Source organism: Schistocerca cancellata, chromosome 4 (assembly GCF_023864275.1).
Source record: "Schistocerca cancellata isolate TAMUIC-IGC-003103 chromosome 4, iqSchCanc2.1, whole genome shotgun sequence".
Classification (NCBI taxonomy): domain Eukaryota; kingdom Metazoa; phylum Arthropoda; class Insecta; order Orthoptera; family Acrididae; genus Schistocerca; species Schistocerca cancellata.
The window spans coordinates 282,266,184-282,285,421 of NC_064629.1; the positions used below are offsets into that span (position 1 = coordinate 282,266,184).

General features: G+C 40.9%; 1 protein-coding gene across 1 annotated transcript in view; it reads right to left on the reverse strand.

Annotated features, from left to right (window-relative positions):
- The window catches only part of LOC126183546 (uncharacterized), a 905,020-nt gene that overhangs the window by 292,608 nt on the left and 593,174 nt on the right, over nt 1-19,238 (reverse strand). Inside the window, exon 6 of the mRNA XM_049925619.1 lies at nt 294-569. Coding sequence (XP_049781576.1) covers nt 294-569 — 276 coding nt within the window. The remainder of the gene's footprint in view (nt 1-293; nt 570-19,238) is intronic.

The window sequence follows — 19,238 nt, forward strand, 5'->3', positions numbered from 1 at the left end:
CATTCATCAGAAACAATACTCCGGTTTTATTAATGTTAACCATACGCTGGAAACAAAATCGATAGATTATTTTTATTAGTTTGCATCTCAGAAATTTGAAATAATAGAGAAAATGTGGTTGCTCTTCTGGATCCAGCGTCCAAACATTGGATAAATCCATCCACAGACGCAGAAGAAAAGTTTCAATTCGTCGAGCAGTGTTATTGGTGTAATGAAATGGTGTAGGCCGCGGCTGCAGACGAGGCGGAAATGCGCTGCGCTGCGGGAGGAGAAGAAAGGCGGGGGAGGCGTACCCCTGGTGAGCGTCATTGTGCGCGAGCCCTCGAGGGGCGTGAAGAGCCCGTTGCACGTGGCGTCGCCCGACTGCGCCACGCGGTAGTCGACGCCCTCGTCGTGGTGGCCCGCGTCGGCGGCCAGGTCGGCGCCCGGCGTGCCCGCGGCGCTCGTCTTCTCGTACACGAAGCAGCGGTAGCGCTCCTCGTTGGAGCTCGCGTGGCTGTGGTGCACCTTGCCCACCAGGTAGCGCGACGAGCCCTCCTTCCACGTCGCCAGGCACTGCAGCTCCTCCACTGTGGGAACACGTACAGACTCGTTAACGCAGTTTCCTGAGACAGTATCACAGACTTACCAAAATAACTAGACTGCTCACTGGCGCTAGCGTAGTGTTTGCATATTGAAGCTGCCATTTGCAGGACAGCGCTGAGTTTGCTCTAAGTAAATAATGTCAGATATCTGATAAAAATTTGCACACACAACGAATCAGTAGATGTGAACGACGTTCATAATGATTCGGTATCCCTGTTAGAAACAAGTGTGAAAAAGAAATGGCTACTCTAAGTAGGCTGTTAAGGTTTTTATGTTGGTAACGCCACATAGTGCTCTGTATGAAAATCGCTTACTGCGCTGTGTGCAGTCTGTGGCTGGTTGGACTCATTGTTGGAATGTTCGCTTGTGTAGTATTGGGCAGTTGGATGTGAACAGCGCGTAGCATTGGGCAGTTGGAGGTTAGGCGCCAGCAGTGGTGGATCTGGTGAGCGAGATGTCAGAGTTTTGAGCGGACGATCTGGACGTGTGTCCGTCAGAAAAAGGAAATATGTTTAATTGGATGTCACAAAATTATTTATATATTATGAATTTTGAACGCATTTAAGGTATATACATTGTTTGTTCTCTATCAAAATCTTTCATTTGCTAACTATGCCTATCAGTAGTTAGTGCCTTCAGTAGTTAGAGTCTTTTATTTAGCTGGCAGTAGTGGCGCTCGCTGTATTGCAGTAGTCCGAGTAACGAAGACTTTTGTGAGGTAAGTGATTCATGAAAGGTATACGTTATTGTTAGTAAGGGCCATTCTCTTGTAGAGATTATTGAAAGTCAGACTGCGTTGCGCTAAAATATTGTGTGTCAGTTTAGTGATGATCAGAATAAGTAAAGAGAAAACTATGTGAGTACGTTCAGTTTTACTCAGCTGTTCAAAAAATGGCTCTGAGCACTATGGGACTCAACTGCTGTGGTCATAAGTCCCCTAGAACTTAGAACTACTTAAACCTAACTAACCTAAGGACATCACACACATCCATGCCCGAGGCAGGATTCGAACCTGCGACCGTAGCGGTCGTGCGGTTCCAGACTGTAGCGCCTTTAACCGCTCGGCCACTCCGGCCGGCAGTTACTCAGCTGTTTCTGTATCAAATAACGTAAGAGTTTTTCCAGCACAGTCAGTCTTAATTTTTCGAAGGGGACGTTTCACTGCTTCAAGTTATGTTCGAGATTAGAATTATTCAAGGTCATGCTAGATGAAGGATAAATACGAGGGTTGGAACTTTAATAGTGGCAACTATTTATTTACAGCTCGTACAATACAGATACGTGTTTGAAAGTTTTACTGACCTTCAAAGTAGTCATCAGCATTGAGTATAACCCGTTGCTAGCGATGTGGAAGTCGTAGGATACTCTTAGTAGTGCCAGTTGTGTTGACAGTTCGAGCGGCGCGGTCTATTGCCGGACGAATTTGTAGCATTTCTGAAGCGAATGCTGTGAAGTGTTTCCTTCAGTTTATAAATCGAGTTGAACTCACGAGGGCTTAAGTCAGGGGAGTGGAGTAGGTGGTATAGCACTTAGCAGCCCCATCAGCCAAACAAATCAGTAACAGCTTGCACTGTACGTTCTTGAACATTTTCCTCCAAAATGATGGTCGGGTTCTGCAGAAGGTGTCATCACTTCTGTCTCTATGCTGTTCATTTTTGGAACACGACCTACGACCACCTTAGAGACAGATGTGATGATACTTTCGGCAGGACCTGGCCATCATTTAGCAGGACAATGCTCAAGCACTTAACAGTGCTTGTTACGGATTTGTTTGACTGATGGGGCTGCTGGGTGCTGTACCACCTACTGCACTCCCCTGATTTAAGCCCTCGTAAGTTGATCTCAGTTTCTAAACTGAAGGAAACACTTAACGGCATTCGCTTCACAACTGCTACAAATTCGTTGTGCAATAGACCGCGCCGCTCTAACTGTCAACATAACTGGCAGTGCTAGGAGTATCCTACGACTTCCACATCGCTGGCAATGCTGGTGACTACTTTGAAGGTCAGTAAAACTTTGAAACACGTATATATTTTGTATGAGCTGTAAATAAATAGTTGCCACTATTAACGTTCCAACCCTTGTATAATAAATTGTAGAAAGCAAGGTAGATGAACTTGCCCCATACAAAAATAAATTAAAGACTGATAAATAAGTGCGAAAGACAGTCGCAGAGCATGTGACAGGAAATATTAACCAAGAACCGAAAGTTAAAATCCTATTGTATGATAAAATAATTTCACTACCTGCTGCTTCGTAAGTTTCATGCAACTATTTTGAGTCGATAACTTGTCGCAGTTTTGCTCCTACTTGTAAGAAACGATACAGACCTAATACAGGGAACTAGGGAACTACATTCATTTAAAACAGACTTGATTATTTAGTAGGAATTGTGGAGAGCACATTCTTTCATTTTTTCTTCAGTTTCCTTTCGCGGTCTCCCATACCCTTCAGATAACCAGGCCAGCCATGTTCACTCCCTGCAAATGGCGGCTTCAGTTCGAGAACGTCTCTCTGACTTGTTGGCTACGGCATTGTAGGAGCTTGGACAGTACTGGGTTGTATCAGTATCAGTACTTAAAAGTGTATCGATACAGCGTTAGTTTCTGAACAACTCCATCAATAATCGATAGCGACAGTATCGCAAGATATCGGTTGCAGGCGCGGAACTAAACGGCGGTTGAAAGGGGGGTGGGACGTGTATCATTGGGACCATCCCCCCCAAAAAGGATTTAATACATGCGTTTATATTTTTACATGTATTAATTTGCGTATTTCTCAACAAATATTCAAAGAAGTACCATGAAAACGAAAAGTCTCGAAACTGGTAATGACTGCCCAGCTTGATTGAGGGGCCTCCACAAATGGATGAGCTTTGGGATCTGACCTGCCAGATAAAGGCGCACATTTAAAGGCTGACAATACCTAATGCCAATAACAAATCCAACGTGCTTCTTGGGTCCAACTGTACAACCGTGAACTACAAGTAGCTTCGTAAAGCAAGACAGAAAGGGAAAGACTCTCCACTATGAAAAAAAAAAAGAAGAGTAAGAATGACTTTCCTAAATGCAGGCAGAAACGACTCTAAGTAACAGCATTTCCTTCATCTACACACTCGCTTAGCCATAGTCTGCAGTTCTGGGTTCACTATCACAGTGCTTAGTGAAATACTAATAATGGTTACAGTACACTTATATTTTATATGTTGTAAATTATACCATTGTCAAAGTTGTGACAGTTTATTGCTAATATAGTTCTTTAATCAATTACGTGACACGTGTAAAATTTAATTTTTCAAGCGAATGCTTTCCAAACTATCTATTTCTCTGAGATGTATGTTTCTCAAATTTCCATCTGTCTGTCTGAAAAAGTTTGTCGACATCCCTCCACGTGTGAACGTGTTGTTGAGCTCAGGAAAAATGAAAGGAAGGTAGTATATTATCCACAACAGATTATGTATCCATTGCTTGTGACACATATCAGCTTTCTGGGGTAAGCTTCAAAGCGAGCACTAGAAAGTACCGTGTTCCTACGTACAGAGATTGCTTAATTTGATGACGTCGCTGGTGTTTCGAAACATCAACAACGGAGGACACTGCATCCGATGTGGTCGAATCTTCTTCCTAACATTGAATACTACCTCTTGACCCACAAACCGTCGTCTCTAACGACCTTGTTGTCGAAGGAACGTTAAACCGTAACACTCTTTCTTACTTTTTCTTCCGTAAAGAGAACTGGCAAACTACTGTTTCTTGGCTCTTCGTCTGGCATAGAGGACACGGCACATCTGTGGCCCACTATTTGCCTCCGTATACTCGTGGCGGTGCGCGATCAGTAACATGAAAAGTTGAGTGCCACAAAGTACGCCCTATTCATGGTGTTACCGTTCTTTTCATTAACGTTTGTACTCTTTGTGTAATGATTCCGTCCCATAGCGCTCAGAGCCATTTGAACCATTTGTAATGATTCAGTTTCTAGTTCGACTGTCACTTTTGTTTGGAAATGCCTAGTGTCACACTTCATTTTGCCGTAATATATAGAGGACGATAAGATGTAACAGAGAGCCTCATCGGCCTAAGTGTGGCTGAAAAAAAAATCGTCATCATCAGCAGCAGCATTGTCGTAGTCGTCGTCATCATTGTGCACCAGCAATATTAGTTATCTTCCGTCCTGCGACAACGCGAATTGTTTAATCCATCAACCCTTCCTTCTTTAGGATCCGTATCGGAAGTCTTACATGGCATAATATTCTGGTGCCATTCAGATCGTTACAATTTACTATTCATACTATCCCTAAATGTTAGGTCGCTATGGGAAGGAAAGAACCTCAACCCGTGAGCTGTCTGTTTTGGCCTTATTATTTGGTGAAGTGTCCAGAATTTATTCCCATATACAGGGTGAACCAGAATTCCGACAAAATGTCGGAGGTTTTTCAGAAATTTTTCTGAGTATTTTTGTGTAAGAGACCTCTGGCCTCCGCTATCTCGTTACAGAATAATAACTGTCCAGCATTTACTCCCATATGTAGGGTGAACCAGAAGTCCACCGACAAAATTTCGGAAGTTGTTCAGGAATATTTTCTGAGTATTTTGGTGTACGAGACCACTGGTCTTCGCTGGCTCGTTACAAAATGATAATGTAATTATGATTTATTCGGCTATGTTACCCGAATTACCTCTGTTTCTGTGAAAATACATTCCCTAGTTTTGAATAGCGTGTACTGCGCGATCACCAAGACGTAGTAATGAAGGATCCGGTTATTCGTGGGCGTTTATTTACGGATAGAAAACTACTGTGATGAGGTTGGTTGAAATGGCTCTCTGCCCGCATCTCGTGGTCGTGCGGTAGCGTTCTCGCTTCCCACGCCCGGGTTCCCGGGTTCGATTCCCGGCGGGGTCAGGGATTTTCTCTGCCTCGTGATGGCTGGGTGTTGTGTGCTGTCCTTAGGTTAGTTAGGTTTAAGTAGTTCTAAGTTCTAGGGGACTGATGACCATAGATGTTAAGTCCCATAGTGCTCAGAGTCATTTGAACCATTTTTTTGAAATGGCTCTGAGCGCTATGGGACTTAACTTCTGAGGTCATCAGTCCCCTAGAATTTGAAACTACTTAAACCTGACTAACCTACGGACATCACACACATCCATGCCCGAGGCAGGATTCGAACCTGCGACCGTAGTGGTCGCACGGTTCCAGACTGTAGCGCCTAGAACCGCTCGGCCACCCCGGCCAGCTGATGAGGTTGGTGCCCCTGCGGGAACAGCTGAGCATAGCACCGTCGAGCTTTTTTCCCCACTGAATTCAGTGAATCTATAGATGAGATGCATATCGGCCGATTCTCCATCAGTAAACCAGTACATACTGCTGTGTATCACTTTAACGTACAACTAAAACAGCCTTAAAAAAATAAAAAAACCGAGACAAGACGGACCAGTACTGAAAAGCACGCTTGAGGCCTACGACTAAGTAGGCGTTATTGTTGTCAACAGCAAGTTCCGTGAGTGAATGGATCAAGGTTGTTTCGAAACGAGACTCACAGCGCTTACCGTCAGCATCTACACCGTTGTGCACTATTTTCACTACAATACAGGTCAGAGGTGTACAGATCAGAGGTGTACAGTCTGCCTGCCCCACCTCTGTCGAAACCGCTAAAGCAGCTCAACCTGCTGAAACGGAGACGCAAGAGTACATGTGTACGGAAGCACAGTGGTTAAGGTGGCCAACTTGGGTTTCCGCTAGCCTGGCAAGCTTCACGGGACCCTTTCAATGTGCTGCACTTGGCAACAGGTTGCGCTAACAATCCAACGTGAGTAGCCAGGTATACGTTTACGTAGGAATTTGCACTGCAGCTCATTTATAATAACGGCGGGAGCATCAAAATGAACAAACCAAACTTAAAGGAGATTGAGAAGAATTTAAGAACTGAGGAAGATATACCAGTCACGAAACAGAGCAGGGGAAAAGTTGTTATTTGTTTACGAGGCAGCCTCAAGTAAGTCCGTAGGTGTCTCGCAATGCAAATTGTGAAAGAAAGTTACTAAAAACTCATTCGGAAACTTCGAGTATGTTATGCCATGCTTGTAAGTTTCACTAGCAGTTTACTCACTCCACAAATACGTTGAAAGAGGACAAAGACCTAATGACTGACAAGTTTGTGGTAATGTGTGCTAAGGGTTTGAGGCCATTTAGTAGTATGTAGTCTTTCAAAATTTAGGCAAAATTAGGAAAAAAATATGCTTCAGTGAATATTAAAAACCACATTCTGTTGGTATGTAACGTAGTGGTACGTAAGAAAAGTTTCTTTTTTCACACATGTTATTTTTAAATTAACATAATATGAAAAACATACTTCGTCTTTGCTAAAATTCATCCGGGGAATTTAGAAAGAACTATTTTGGTCGCTCAGAATGAACTCAGCGAACCCGGAAACACATCCTGGAAGAAGTAATATAAACTGGTATAACTGTGATCATATTTATCTGGAACAGACTAAGGTTACAGAGAAACCTTGCTTTAGCTGGTGTTACAGTATAATAGTCATCTTAAGGTTTATGGTGCAAAGGATCTCCGCTTTCAGAGATGGATCTCCTCTTCTTACTACAAAATCATGTATTAGAGGTGATATAACGATGGTTCGAATTTAGTATAGCCAGCACTAGTCGAAAGAGGGTGAAGTTGCAAAGAAAACCAGTCATATCGAAATAAATAGATATGCCCGAAATACACCGAAAAGGAAAAAGACAAATAAAACCACCATTTTCTGGCCTACAATAACCCAAAAACGATAATATATTTCATTGAGGCTCGTCTTGTGATACTCTGGTATTTTCATCAATTTCCGAACCCTACTCATAACACTACAATGAAAGCGTACGGAATAAACTGCTACGTAGCGTGGCACAGAGGAAAGACGGGCAAGCAATCAAGACTCATTAAGAGTGCTTGGGTTGGACGTGGGTTGGCTTGGATGGGAGTAAAGCAGCCTGCCCGTTCTGCTGCTAACGTGCGGCAACTTGCCATCCTGGCAAACAGGCAAGCATGGGCAGGATAAAAATAAGCAGCTGTATACCTCTGATAAAAAGGTAATTGGGATAAGAAACCAAACGAAAGGCAATAGCTCTGTAAATAAACCGCAGGAGACCGTGGGTTCCTGATACCAAAATAATCAGAACGCATGCCTGAAAAAATCTCTGAAAGTTTGTCGGCGTTTGGTTCACCCTGCAGAACAGCCTTGTTTGACATCACATTATGAAATACGAGCTGTATTTTTTTTCTCATTTGTTTGCCAAAGTTTCCATTTAATATTTAATTTAATTTATTACATTTTGTTACATTCTCTGTGTATAGTCAGTCTCTAAATTTCGTAATAGGGCTAAAACAGTATACAAAGTTTGTTACCTCCTCTACTGCTTTGTTATCGATGAAACAAAATTTTCTAGTTACAGCCCTTGCCTTAGTTTTAGTTGCCGAAATTATCTTTGAGAATTTTTCGAATTCTGTAAACAGATTTGGATGAATTATACTGAATTTCAGCCGCTAGTATATGATCGTTTTCAAATGAATTTTGAGCAACGTGGTTTGTTAATTTTTAGACCAGCTGGGTTTCTTTCTTTCCATTTCTGGATTAAATGGTTCATGTGGATAGATGATAGAAAAGGATCTGATGTATCACAGTTAAGTCTCTCGTTAATTTCACCGCTCCTTGACAAAATAGATACATAAATTTAAAGAAACAAATACTGTAAATAATTCTGAGAAATTTTATTAGCAGTATCGCGGAATCGCCAAAGTTGCACAATATTCCTAGAGAGTCTCTCGATTCGGAAATGTATCGCGGCGCGCCTTTTGAGAATAAATGGACCATAGCACGTTTAAAAACAAATCCCGCACGAATCTCGGAAAGTGTTACAACAGGTACAGCACAGCAGGGAAGGGCGAGGTAACATTCAGCAGTTAGGGGCGGTGACAGATCACTGGGTTTTCAAAAGAGGATTAGAAGCGGAACATCTGCTTACTGGTTTCCATCCATTGGACATGACAGGCAGACGGAAACAGAGGAGCGAGCCATCCGGAAAGGTGCGCACCACCTGCATTATGGCGGCTGTTTGGCTGACGCCGGATTACAAGAGCGCTCGCCTCGTGTTGCTTCTGTCAGCACGGATTCCGCGCTGCCGCTGCTGCCGTACATTTAATCCATCTGCGTCATTCTGATTCTACACGCAGCGCCCCTTTAAGGACATTTCAAGGCTAGTCTGCTGGCGTTTTCAGTTATCGTAGACTGAAAGCAATGAATGGTACACCTTCATGGTTGCTAGATTATCCATGAATTCTGAAATGAAATTATCTGTGATAAATTTTTGGGGCTACAGGTACATCACAATCCTAAGTGGTAAACCCACACCCTAAAATTAATCAAAATTATCTCAGCTACATTTGTTGCAGGTATGATTAATGTTATTAGAGAGCCATAATTGAAGCAATTAGTTGTTTATCGCGTACTTCCATTCACTTCTTTTTCTTTTTGTTCCTCCTTTTACACTACGGCCTCTGTAGAAGCACGGGTGGCACCTTCATGGACTACATTTTGTCCTCATCCCATTGCCCGTTCACTCTTTCGTTTCTTCTCTCCCGCCTTCTTCCGAGATCTTTACTATCCTCGTCTCTTTTCTGCATACTCTGCCCTTTTCCTCTATCTGTTTCTGTCGTGGATCTCTTGCATACTGCTCGCTTTGTACCTGCTTGTCCTATTTTCGTTCCCTTCTAACTTGGCCTTCAATTCTGACAATGCTTCCGGAGTTCAACAACCGACTTGGTTCCTGTCTTTCCTCTTGTCCTTCCCGTTGTTTCCCATTCTCTTAACGTTATACTGTCCCTATTCATACTTTTCACATTTCCGGCAAATCTTGCACTTTACATAGTGCTTTTCCCTGATGTTGCCCTCATGTTCCAGTACAGTTCTTTCCCAGTCCTTTGCACCGTCTCTCATCACCTCTTTCAGGGCCCCGTATTTTCTTCAGAATTTTTCTCCCTTCTTTCTTTAGCCTTTTCGCACACCATATCCCTAGTGTTATCCACTCAGCTGCAAACAATACCGCATTCATCACCGTTGCCTTGTAGTATCTGAAGTTAGCGTCAGCAGATATGTTCTTTTTATTGTACTAACGAGTCCGATAATGCTTCGCAACTGCTAAATATCTATGGGAATTGGATATACATCCAAATATCGTTCTCCCCCTTCTCTCTGTCCATCTCATCCTCCTCCCTCTGTCTGTCCATCTCCTCTTCCCTTTCTCTCTCAGACCTCGAGCTTTGTTTACTGTTATTGCAAACAAAACTTTGAATGAGAATGGGCGTCGCTTAAAATGGATGAGTAAATCGGTTGCGATAATTGGTATACAGGGTTTGAGAGAGACTCTCCAGCTGCTGGATTTGTGAGGATAGAAACTTCAAAGACAGTATTTCGCATAGTTTTAATCTACGAACAGGTATGGTTACAAAGTTTTGGACGATTCAGACTCCGTAGTAGTAGTCTAATCTTACGCCGATGAACCATAAATAAAACTTCCTGTTTTCTATTAAAACGCACTCAGAGGAAGAAACCAAAAGAGCATATTGTTGTGTATACAATTTTTGTTTAACGTTATAAGGGGTGGTCAGAAACAGTCTGAAAAGCTTGCAAGGGTGTTGGAGGGTAGATTGTGCTGAGAAATAATTGTTAACAAACAAATGGATACGTCGCCCCGTTTCCGAGTTAATAAGTATTGAAGTTAGCGTATTAGGCTGCTGCACGGAAACTGAAGCGACCTGTCGGATACCATTTACGTCGGTTGTTCTCACAGCATAAATGATAGTGCAGGAGACTGTTCAGCTTTTGGCTCGGGTTCGATTGTTATTATCGTCCCATGTCCATTTTTTAAAATTATTCTCTTGTTCGCTTTTAGGAAACCAAGAGAAGAACATGTTTGGCGACATCGTCTGTTGCGGGTCGCTTGAATTTGCGTGCAACGTTGACTTCAACGCTAGATAACTCGAAAACGGCGCAACGTATCGAATTTTTTACTGGATATTTATCTCTCAGCAAAACCTACCCTGCTACAAGCTCACAAGCGTTTCAGACTGTTTCTGACCACCCTATGCGTAAGGAGAAACAATATATGCAGAATAAATAATTTGTGTAATTGTTTACATACCTAGCTATCATAGTTAAGACTGACTACAAGGAAAAAAAATCACAGCACAGAACTTTCTTTCTCTCATTCTGTTTTAACAGAAAAACTGTACATTGTTGTTTGAAAAATATATAGCCAATGTCAGTCTGGACGTTTGTTAGAGCGTCGCGTGAAACTTGGAAAGTACCCCAAATCAGTCCAAATGTTTTTTGGAGTATCGTGTAAAAATTTACAGTAAATCGTTCAGGAACTTTTTGTTTTATATATTGGCCGGCCGATGTGGCCGTGTGGTTCTAAGCACTTCAGATTGGAACCGCGTGACCGCTACGGTCGCAGGTTCGAATCCTGCCTCGGGCATGGATGTGTGTGATGTCCTTAGGTTAGTTAGGTTTAAGTAGTTCTAAGTTCTAGGGGACTGATGACCTCAGAAGTTAAGTCCCATAGTGCTCAGAGCCTTTATATATTGTATATATATTTATATAATACATATATTAAAATATAAAGCTTATACCCAAAATCAATCCAAACGTTTTTTGGAGTATCGTGTAAAAATCTGCCGGTCGGTCAAGTTCTTTACTAGATATTTGGTAACACGTAAAGCACGCCTTGTCTTTATATAGTAGTGTAGATATACTTCTGGTCATACAGAAGGCTGACCACAGCTTCTTCATCCTCTCTAGAATTCCATCACTGAGTTACAGAACCTTGTTTCGGTGAAACGAAACTTATACAAATGGTTCAAATGGCTCTGAGCACTATGGGACTTCACTACTTTGGTCATCAGTCCCCTAGAACTTAGAACTACTTAAACCTAACTAACCTAAGGACATCACACACATCCATGCCCGAGGCAGGATTCGAACCTGCGATCGTAGCGGTCACGCGGTTCCAGACTGTAGCACCGCTCGGCCACTCAGGCTGGCGCAACTTATATAAATAGTAGTTTTAATATACAGGAAAGTATGATAAAATCTTCTGGTTTTAACTCAACAATATTTCCACAACGGTTAGTCCACACAGTGTTTTGAAGCGTCCTGGCAGATTCGAACTCCGTGGCGAACCGGAATTCGAACCAGAAATCATAGCTTTGGCAAATAATGTTTGGGTACCTCAGCTGGTAAGAACATTATCAACGAAAGACAAAGTTATGGGTTCGAATACCAATCCAGTACACAGCTTAAACTTCCAGGAAATTCCAGTTATAGAAAATTCTGCCGTGGTGCGTCCTTTGTAGTTACCAATATTTCTCTTCCCACGAAAAAATTAGGACAAAGCATGAATGTGACAGTAGGACCCAAAGTAACCTGTGGGTTGACAAGCGATTCAGATATACGTGAATTCAACAAAATGATACAGCATATGAAATGCCTTGCAGAATATGTAAGGGAATTTACCGCTGAATTTTATATATATATATATATATATATATATATATATATATATATATATATATATATATATATATATATATATGTTCAGCAACTCTTCATTCTCCACTGAAGAGTATTACCATAGAAACTTACAATTAATGTTTCAGGTTGTTCTGTAATCAGCATTATCACTGTAAAACGTTATTTCATATCTGTGTACTACGCTTAAATGAAACGTCCATCTTTGATTTCCTTCTACGTCCCCGTGGGATCCCTCGAATACAACAAACGTAATGTAGAACACAGTTTTGAGATTACTTATATCGACCCTATTTGCAGCAAAATTTTAGTTTTATGCAAGACACGATTAATCTTCACACACAAAAAAAGTTCTGTTTGATCTCAGCTGCATGTATGAAGTGTAATTATTTGAACAGTGCGTTACCTGCCTGGTAATGTGTGTCTAGACAGTACCTTGAAAGGCATCTTAAATAATAATAATAATAAAAACGTGCAAGCTACTACTTTTACTGAGTATTTTGTCGGTAGATGACATTCTGAGGGTTACGTAGTTCAACAGCAGGATACATTTAAAAACATGCACCAACAACTAGTCGAGGAAATGTTTTTAAAACATTCTATTGCTTAAAAATGGTTCAAATGGCTCTGAGCACTATGGGACTTAACAGCTGAGGTCATCAGTCCCCTAGAACTTAGAACTACTTAAACCTAACTAACATAAGGACATCACACACGTCCTTGTCCGAGGCAGGATTCGAACCTGCGATCGTAGCGGTCGCGCGGTTCCAGACTGAAGCGCCTAGAACCGCTCGGCCATCCCGGCCACCTTATTGTTTAGAACACTTTGTTCATCATCAGGTGGTTGCATTACACTTACAGGATGAATTATTGATCAACTCAAACTATTTTATATTCTGGGCAACCGGAGCCGTTGAAAGGCAAGATGTTAGGAAGAACGTGGCTAAACGCTGGTAAAATTGTTCTTTATCTGCGTGTATTGGTCAGGTGCTTAATGTTTAGAGTTCTTTGATGCTCTACAGAGAAAAACTATTTTAATCGGATGATTACTTGAGATAAAAATAAAAATCCAATGATTAACTCAAGTTCAAGACAAGTATAGCTCATGTGCTCGCAATGAATGTGTCCCAGTTATTTTATATTCATTAGTTAATTACAGTTATTAGATCTCCAATGGTATGTTTCATGCCAAATTAACTACAAATTATCCTGTTCTGCATCCTACTACAACTATAAATTTTATATTGGTTAAGTAATCTAAGGTTAATTAACTTATCACTGTGTTGTGTGATATTGTCAGCGCACGACAAATGCAAGACGACAAAAATGTTCATATCCGGGATGGGAAGAACCAATAAAATGTTTTAAAAATTTGTAATAAATTTAGTTTGTAGTGGCTGTTTTAAAACTATCTTTATCCACCTTCAAAATAGTGAACATAGGCCTCTATAAACTTTTGGCAAAGCCTATAACGCTCCTCGAAGCAGTCATTGTTATCTAAATTGGAGAACTGTTTACGTCCTCGCATCAAACAACAAGTGTAGCAAATGACACTTTCTCGTCTTGACGCTGCTAACTGCTGTATTCTTTCAGCTTATCGTGTTTTCGTCGTTTTATCCCTGCTTGTTAACCAATTTTGTATGTTGTGCGTAATGTACCTGAAATATAAACACACGTAACTCTGTTATAAATGAATTTAAATGGCCAACCCTTGATTCATTTTTACTTCAGTTCCTACAATACGTCAGATTTAGACGTTCCTGATCTTCGAGTATCCTGCAGTTCATAATTCAAACATCGTCATATCAGTATGTATCGCTTTCGAAGGGTTTTTATTTAATAATAACGACTGATTGAGAGATGATTGTGTCGAAAAGTGATTTGCTCATAAATTACACTTACTGAACAGTTGGAGAGCAGCTTTCATTTCCATATGCAAAAAAAAAAACATATCTAACAGCACCTTCAATATTCTCTTAATTTATCACTGCGAACACGTCGTGATGGTTGCCATCCATATGCAAGGAGAGTGTACTCAAAGAAGAAGATATCAAGTCTTATTTGAACGACTTCCTTGCAACACATTCGTTTTTCTCTGTGCAGTATTACTGAGTCCTGAAATGCAGCACACCTATGTATATACCTATTTCTCGTGTTTTTTATCAAAATTTTAATAATTATAATTTTGGTAACTCATTCGATGACCAACTGCTTCATACTGCCTCACGGACCTGGAGAAAACAGAATCATCGTCTTTCTTTTGCATTCGTCGTTTCTGTGGCAACATCTGCAAATGAAGGTCAATTACTCATCCGAGATTTGATAATTCTTCAGCCTGCTTCGTTTCTTGTGGTCACAGATACGATACCTCGAGGGGGAAAAGTAGTCCGCGACATCTGTCTGTGAATTACAACACCACGTTCTGCCTCTATTCATGTGTTGTGTACCTGAGGCGGAAACGCTGGCCGGTCTGGCGTTTGCCAAGACAACTGTGGATAAACCGCGAGGGGTAGCCGCTCGGTCTGGGCGCCTTGCCACGGTTAGAGCGGCTCTCCCCGTCGGAGGTTCGAGTCCTCGCTCGGGTATGGGTGTGTGTGTGTGTGTGTGTGTTGTGCTTAGCGAAAGTTAGTTTAAGTTCGATTAAGTAGTGTGTAAGCCTAGGGACCGATGACCTTAGTAGTTTGGTCCCGTAGGATCTTACCACAAATTTCCAAACTTCCAAACTGTGGAGAATCAACTAACACGCATACACTGTGACTGTGAGGTTCCAGGCCAACGGTAGTTAATCCGGTGCTGGTGTCTCGCCTGCCTGCGAGTTATGCTACACGAGCAAGTAATCTACATAATTAAAAAAAGTTAGCTATACATTTAGTATTCATTATAGAATAATACAAATAGTGTGACCGAGTGGTGATATCTTTTTAAAAAATGTACATGTGGCCCTATATGTAGATGATTTTCTTATTCGGAGCAGGCAAAACTCGAGAAAGAGAGAAGTATACGAGAAACCAACGGGGTTCAAAATAACGTCAGGTAGGTGAAAACGTTAAAAGAAATATTTAACTTTTCCTTTTTTATTTATTAATTAATTATTTTCAGTTCTGTTTATTCCTAATCAACTACAATTTCTTTTTTAGTATATTTATTTTTAAGTTGAATAGTAAAAACAAATATCTTTAGTACGGAATAATTAGAACTAATAATAAGAAATACCACTATGTGGGGAATATTCGATAAACTGAATTATTGTACCACTTGCTACGGCCAAAGCAGAGAGCAAGTTTACAGAAAGCAATAAATAAATAAATTTAGATTTGTCGAGCCAAGCACTTGTTATCGAGATCTGTTGCATTTATGTGTAGAACTAAGGTTAAGACCCTAAATATAGCAGTGAGGATGTTGGAACATCTGTGAATAAAATAAACACAAAATAGTGGATCTTGCATAAGATAGAGAAGTTTTTGCTTGAAACCATGAGACCAAAACAGATGTAATACCGAAAGAACGATTGTTTAGAACGAAAGTTTTGCCTGTGTATCATTCAACCTTATTAGATAACGTACACAATCACATCATGTGTGTTTAGGAAATACGAATTACCAGAAGAATATCTATGAAGCACATCGGTCTTAGACTTCGTCTTTCGTACCTAATATTCAAAAACACTGTGCCACTGATAGGCGTCACACTTCTTCTATTTAGCATTTGCATATCGCAGGAATGAGACGTGCCGTCCTTCCACTTTCCTTTTAGTATTTTCGTTGCAAGAACGTGTTTTCACCTTGCTCAGGAATTGATGTGTTTCCAGCCGAGATTTAGTGACTTCCTGCACCCATTTCGAAATCTTGCGTGTGAGATGCCTTAAGTGCAACTGTTTAACGTAGGTGACTGATTTATGCGTATGAATGCTGTTATCGGGTAGTGTATGAGTTCGTTAACGTTCGTATGCAGGTGTAAATCGCTCTGACCGATGTCAAGCGATTGGAAATTTTTGCGATGGGTGTTTAGCGAGGGCTACTGAGATACATTTACCTGAGCTACCGAAGGTACCTCAAGTACTATCCTGTCCTGTGGATACTATCTCCTCCAGAAGAAGTACAATAGCGCGATAGAAATGGAAGCTACAGGTGAGATTCCTTAGACAGGACTCATTATTGAGGCTGGGCATAAACTCATATCTGCATCCTTCTGTTCACCCCCAGATATTACCGAAGACTTCAGAGAAACAGCTTGCTGGTACATATGTTCCCCAGTCACAATGTCATTATTGGAGGGGACTTTAATCATTTAACTGTTGATTGGTATATTTACAGTTCTGTAAGCAGTAGGCGGTACAAGGCTATCGTCGAAAAAATACTAAATGCTTTCTCTGAAAACTACTTAAAACACACAGCTCGGAATCCCAGTGGCGATGGAAATATATTGGATCTCATCGACACAGCTGGACCTAACCTTCTTGTGAGTGGCCTCACTGTAATTAGTGTCAGTGAGCATGAGGCTGTTGTAGCAACAATGATTACAAAAGTACAAAGGACAACTAAATCAAGTAAGAAAATTATATGTTCATTAAACTCGATAAAAAGGAAGTAGTGTCATATTTCAAGGATGAAATCGAAAATTTAGCTGTGGACATGAACCTATTAGGACAGTTTTTGGTGATAGCAACTTTCCATGGTCTATAGTCTCTGTGAAGAAACGCCTAAAGAAACAGCGATTGCTGTACAATAGTTGTAATACAAACCATAAGCAATGTACGGAGATAGAGAATGAAACGCGTTTGTTTGCCAAGGGGGCAGTGCGTGAAGCTGTCAGTAATTACCGTAGCAAAATCTTACCGTTTGACATCACATGAAACACAAAGAAATTATGGTTATCTGCAAAGGATGTAAGTGACGAAAAACGTTAGTGTTCAGTCACACAGTAACTGAAATTGACGGGAGCAAAGCGAAAGCAGAAATGCTCAACACTGTTTTTGTATGTTTACAAAGGAAGTCCTGGACTGCTGCCTCAATTAAATCCTCGCGTCACTACACAGACAAGTTCAAATTCAAATGGTTCAAATGGCTCTGAGCACTATGGGACTTAACATCTGAGGTCATCAGTCCCCTAGAACTCAGAACTACTTAAACCTTTCTAACCTAAGGACGTCACACACATCCATGCCCCAGGCAGGATTCGAACCTGCGACCGTAGCGGTCACGCGGTTCCAGACTGAAGCGCCTAGAACCGCACGGCCACACAGACAAGTGATGGAGATAATAGTGTCATAGTTTTAGGCTTAGTTAGATCTTATTTTAATCATAAAATATCGTAGATCCCTCGAACAATAAAAATGGAAGAAAGTACAGGTCACTTCCGTCTGCTAGAAATGTAACAGAAGCGATTCACAAAACTACCGTCCAATATCATTGGCACCCATTTGTTGTTGAATATTAGAACATATTCTTAGATCAAACGTAATGAAACATTTCGATAACATCTATCATGCGAAACCTAACTCTTGTTTGTCTCACAGCTCATTCCGAAAGCCAGGGATCAAGGCAATCTGATAGATGCAGTTTCCTTGACTTTCGAAGAGCATCTGAGTCTGTATCACACTAACGCTTAACAACGAAACTACTACTATTTGGGTATCAAACGAAATTTGTGACTGGACGGAGGTTTTTTTAGTAAGAAGGACACAGGACATTCTCTTGGATGGAGGTTGACTTCAAGTGTTCCCCGGGGTGTTGGGGCCGTGGCAGTTCATGTTGTAGGTTAATGACCATATACTTTTTCCAGGCAATTATCTGTAATGAATTACTATCAGACTAATTCTACACAAATATTCAATCAAAATAAGAGAAGATTTCAAAACTGTGCTTTAAACGGTCAGAAATGTAGAACTATACAGTTCAAAAAACCCAAAAACGTAGTAGCCGATGACTACAATATCAGTAAGTTGCAATTGGAATCAGTCAACTCATATAGATATCTGGGTTTAACAGTTTGTGTAGATATGGAATGGAATGAACACACAGGCTTAACCAAACAAAAGGTAAACTTCGGTTCATTGGTAGGATCTGAGAAAACTAAGTCAGTCTGTAGATTGCTTACACGACAGTTGCGCGTCCATCCTCAAATACTGCTCAAGTGAGTGATACTCAAACGAAATGGGGCTACCAGGGGATACTGAACTTGTACAAGTAAGGGAAGCACGAATGATACAGATTTGTTTGACACGTGGAAAGTGTCATGGTAATACTGAAAAATGTGGATTGGCAGACGTTTCAAGATACACGTTAGCTATCTCTCGAAAATTTACTTACAAATTTTCAAGAAACAGTGTTAACTGAGGAATGTAGGAACGTATTACAATTTTCTACGTATCACTAACGTAGGTACTGCAAAGAATAGTTACACTAAACTCGACACGCACAGTGGTATTTATGTAATCATTTTCCTGCGTTTCATACCACAATGGAACGACAAGAAACCTTAACACGTGGTACAACAGGAAATAACATCCGCCATTCACTTCAAAGTGGTTTGCAGAGTATATAGATGTAAATGTAGAATGTCCCTTCCCGACACGCGATTCGAAGTCAACAGTGTCTCACGTCTTTATTCCATTACACGTTGCGGAGGAAATTGGAATTTAACCCAGCGCTAAAAGTATGGTGATACGAAAATATATGCCAACACCACCACTTGTACACATGGTAGCCAAATATTTCCCATGGACATGTTTACCACCAACAGGGTCCGAACCGGTTACATCCGTGTCTAGCGCCACTGCAATGATGTACTTCACTAGTGAGAAGCCAATTTCTGGATATTAAATACCACCAAATGTTTATCTTGAGGACTGATTAACAGGTTTGCCAACAGACGTTAAAAGATTGTTAGAGGTACTAACTCACTTCATGGTACTCCATTACAGCAGTTAAATATAAACTCATTAGGATGAAAACAGAATACCAGATTTCCGTTTCCCAGCGAGCAATATTTTATTTTGTCACGTTATTACAGTTCAATAGAATATTGGAAATTTAGCAATATACTCCACTCTGAATTGCACCTTCATTTGAAAACACAG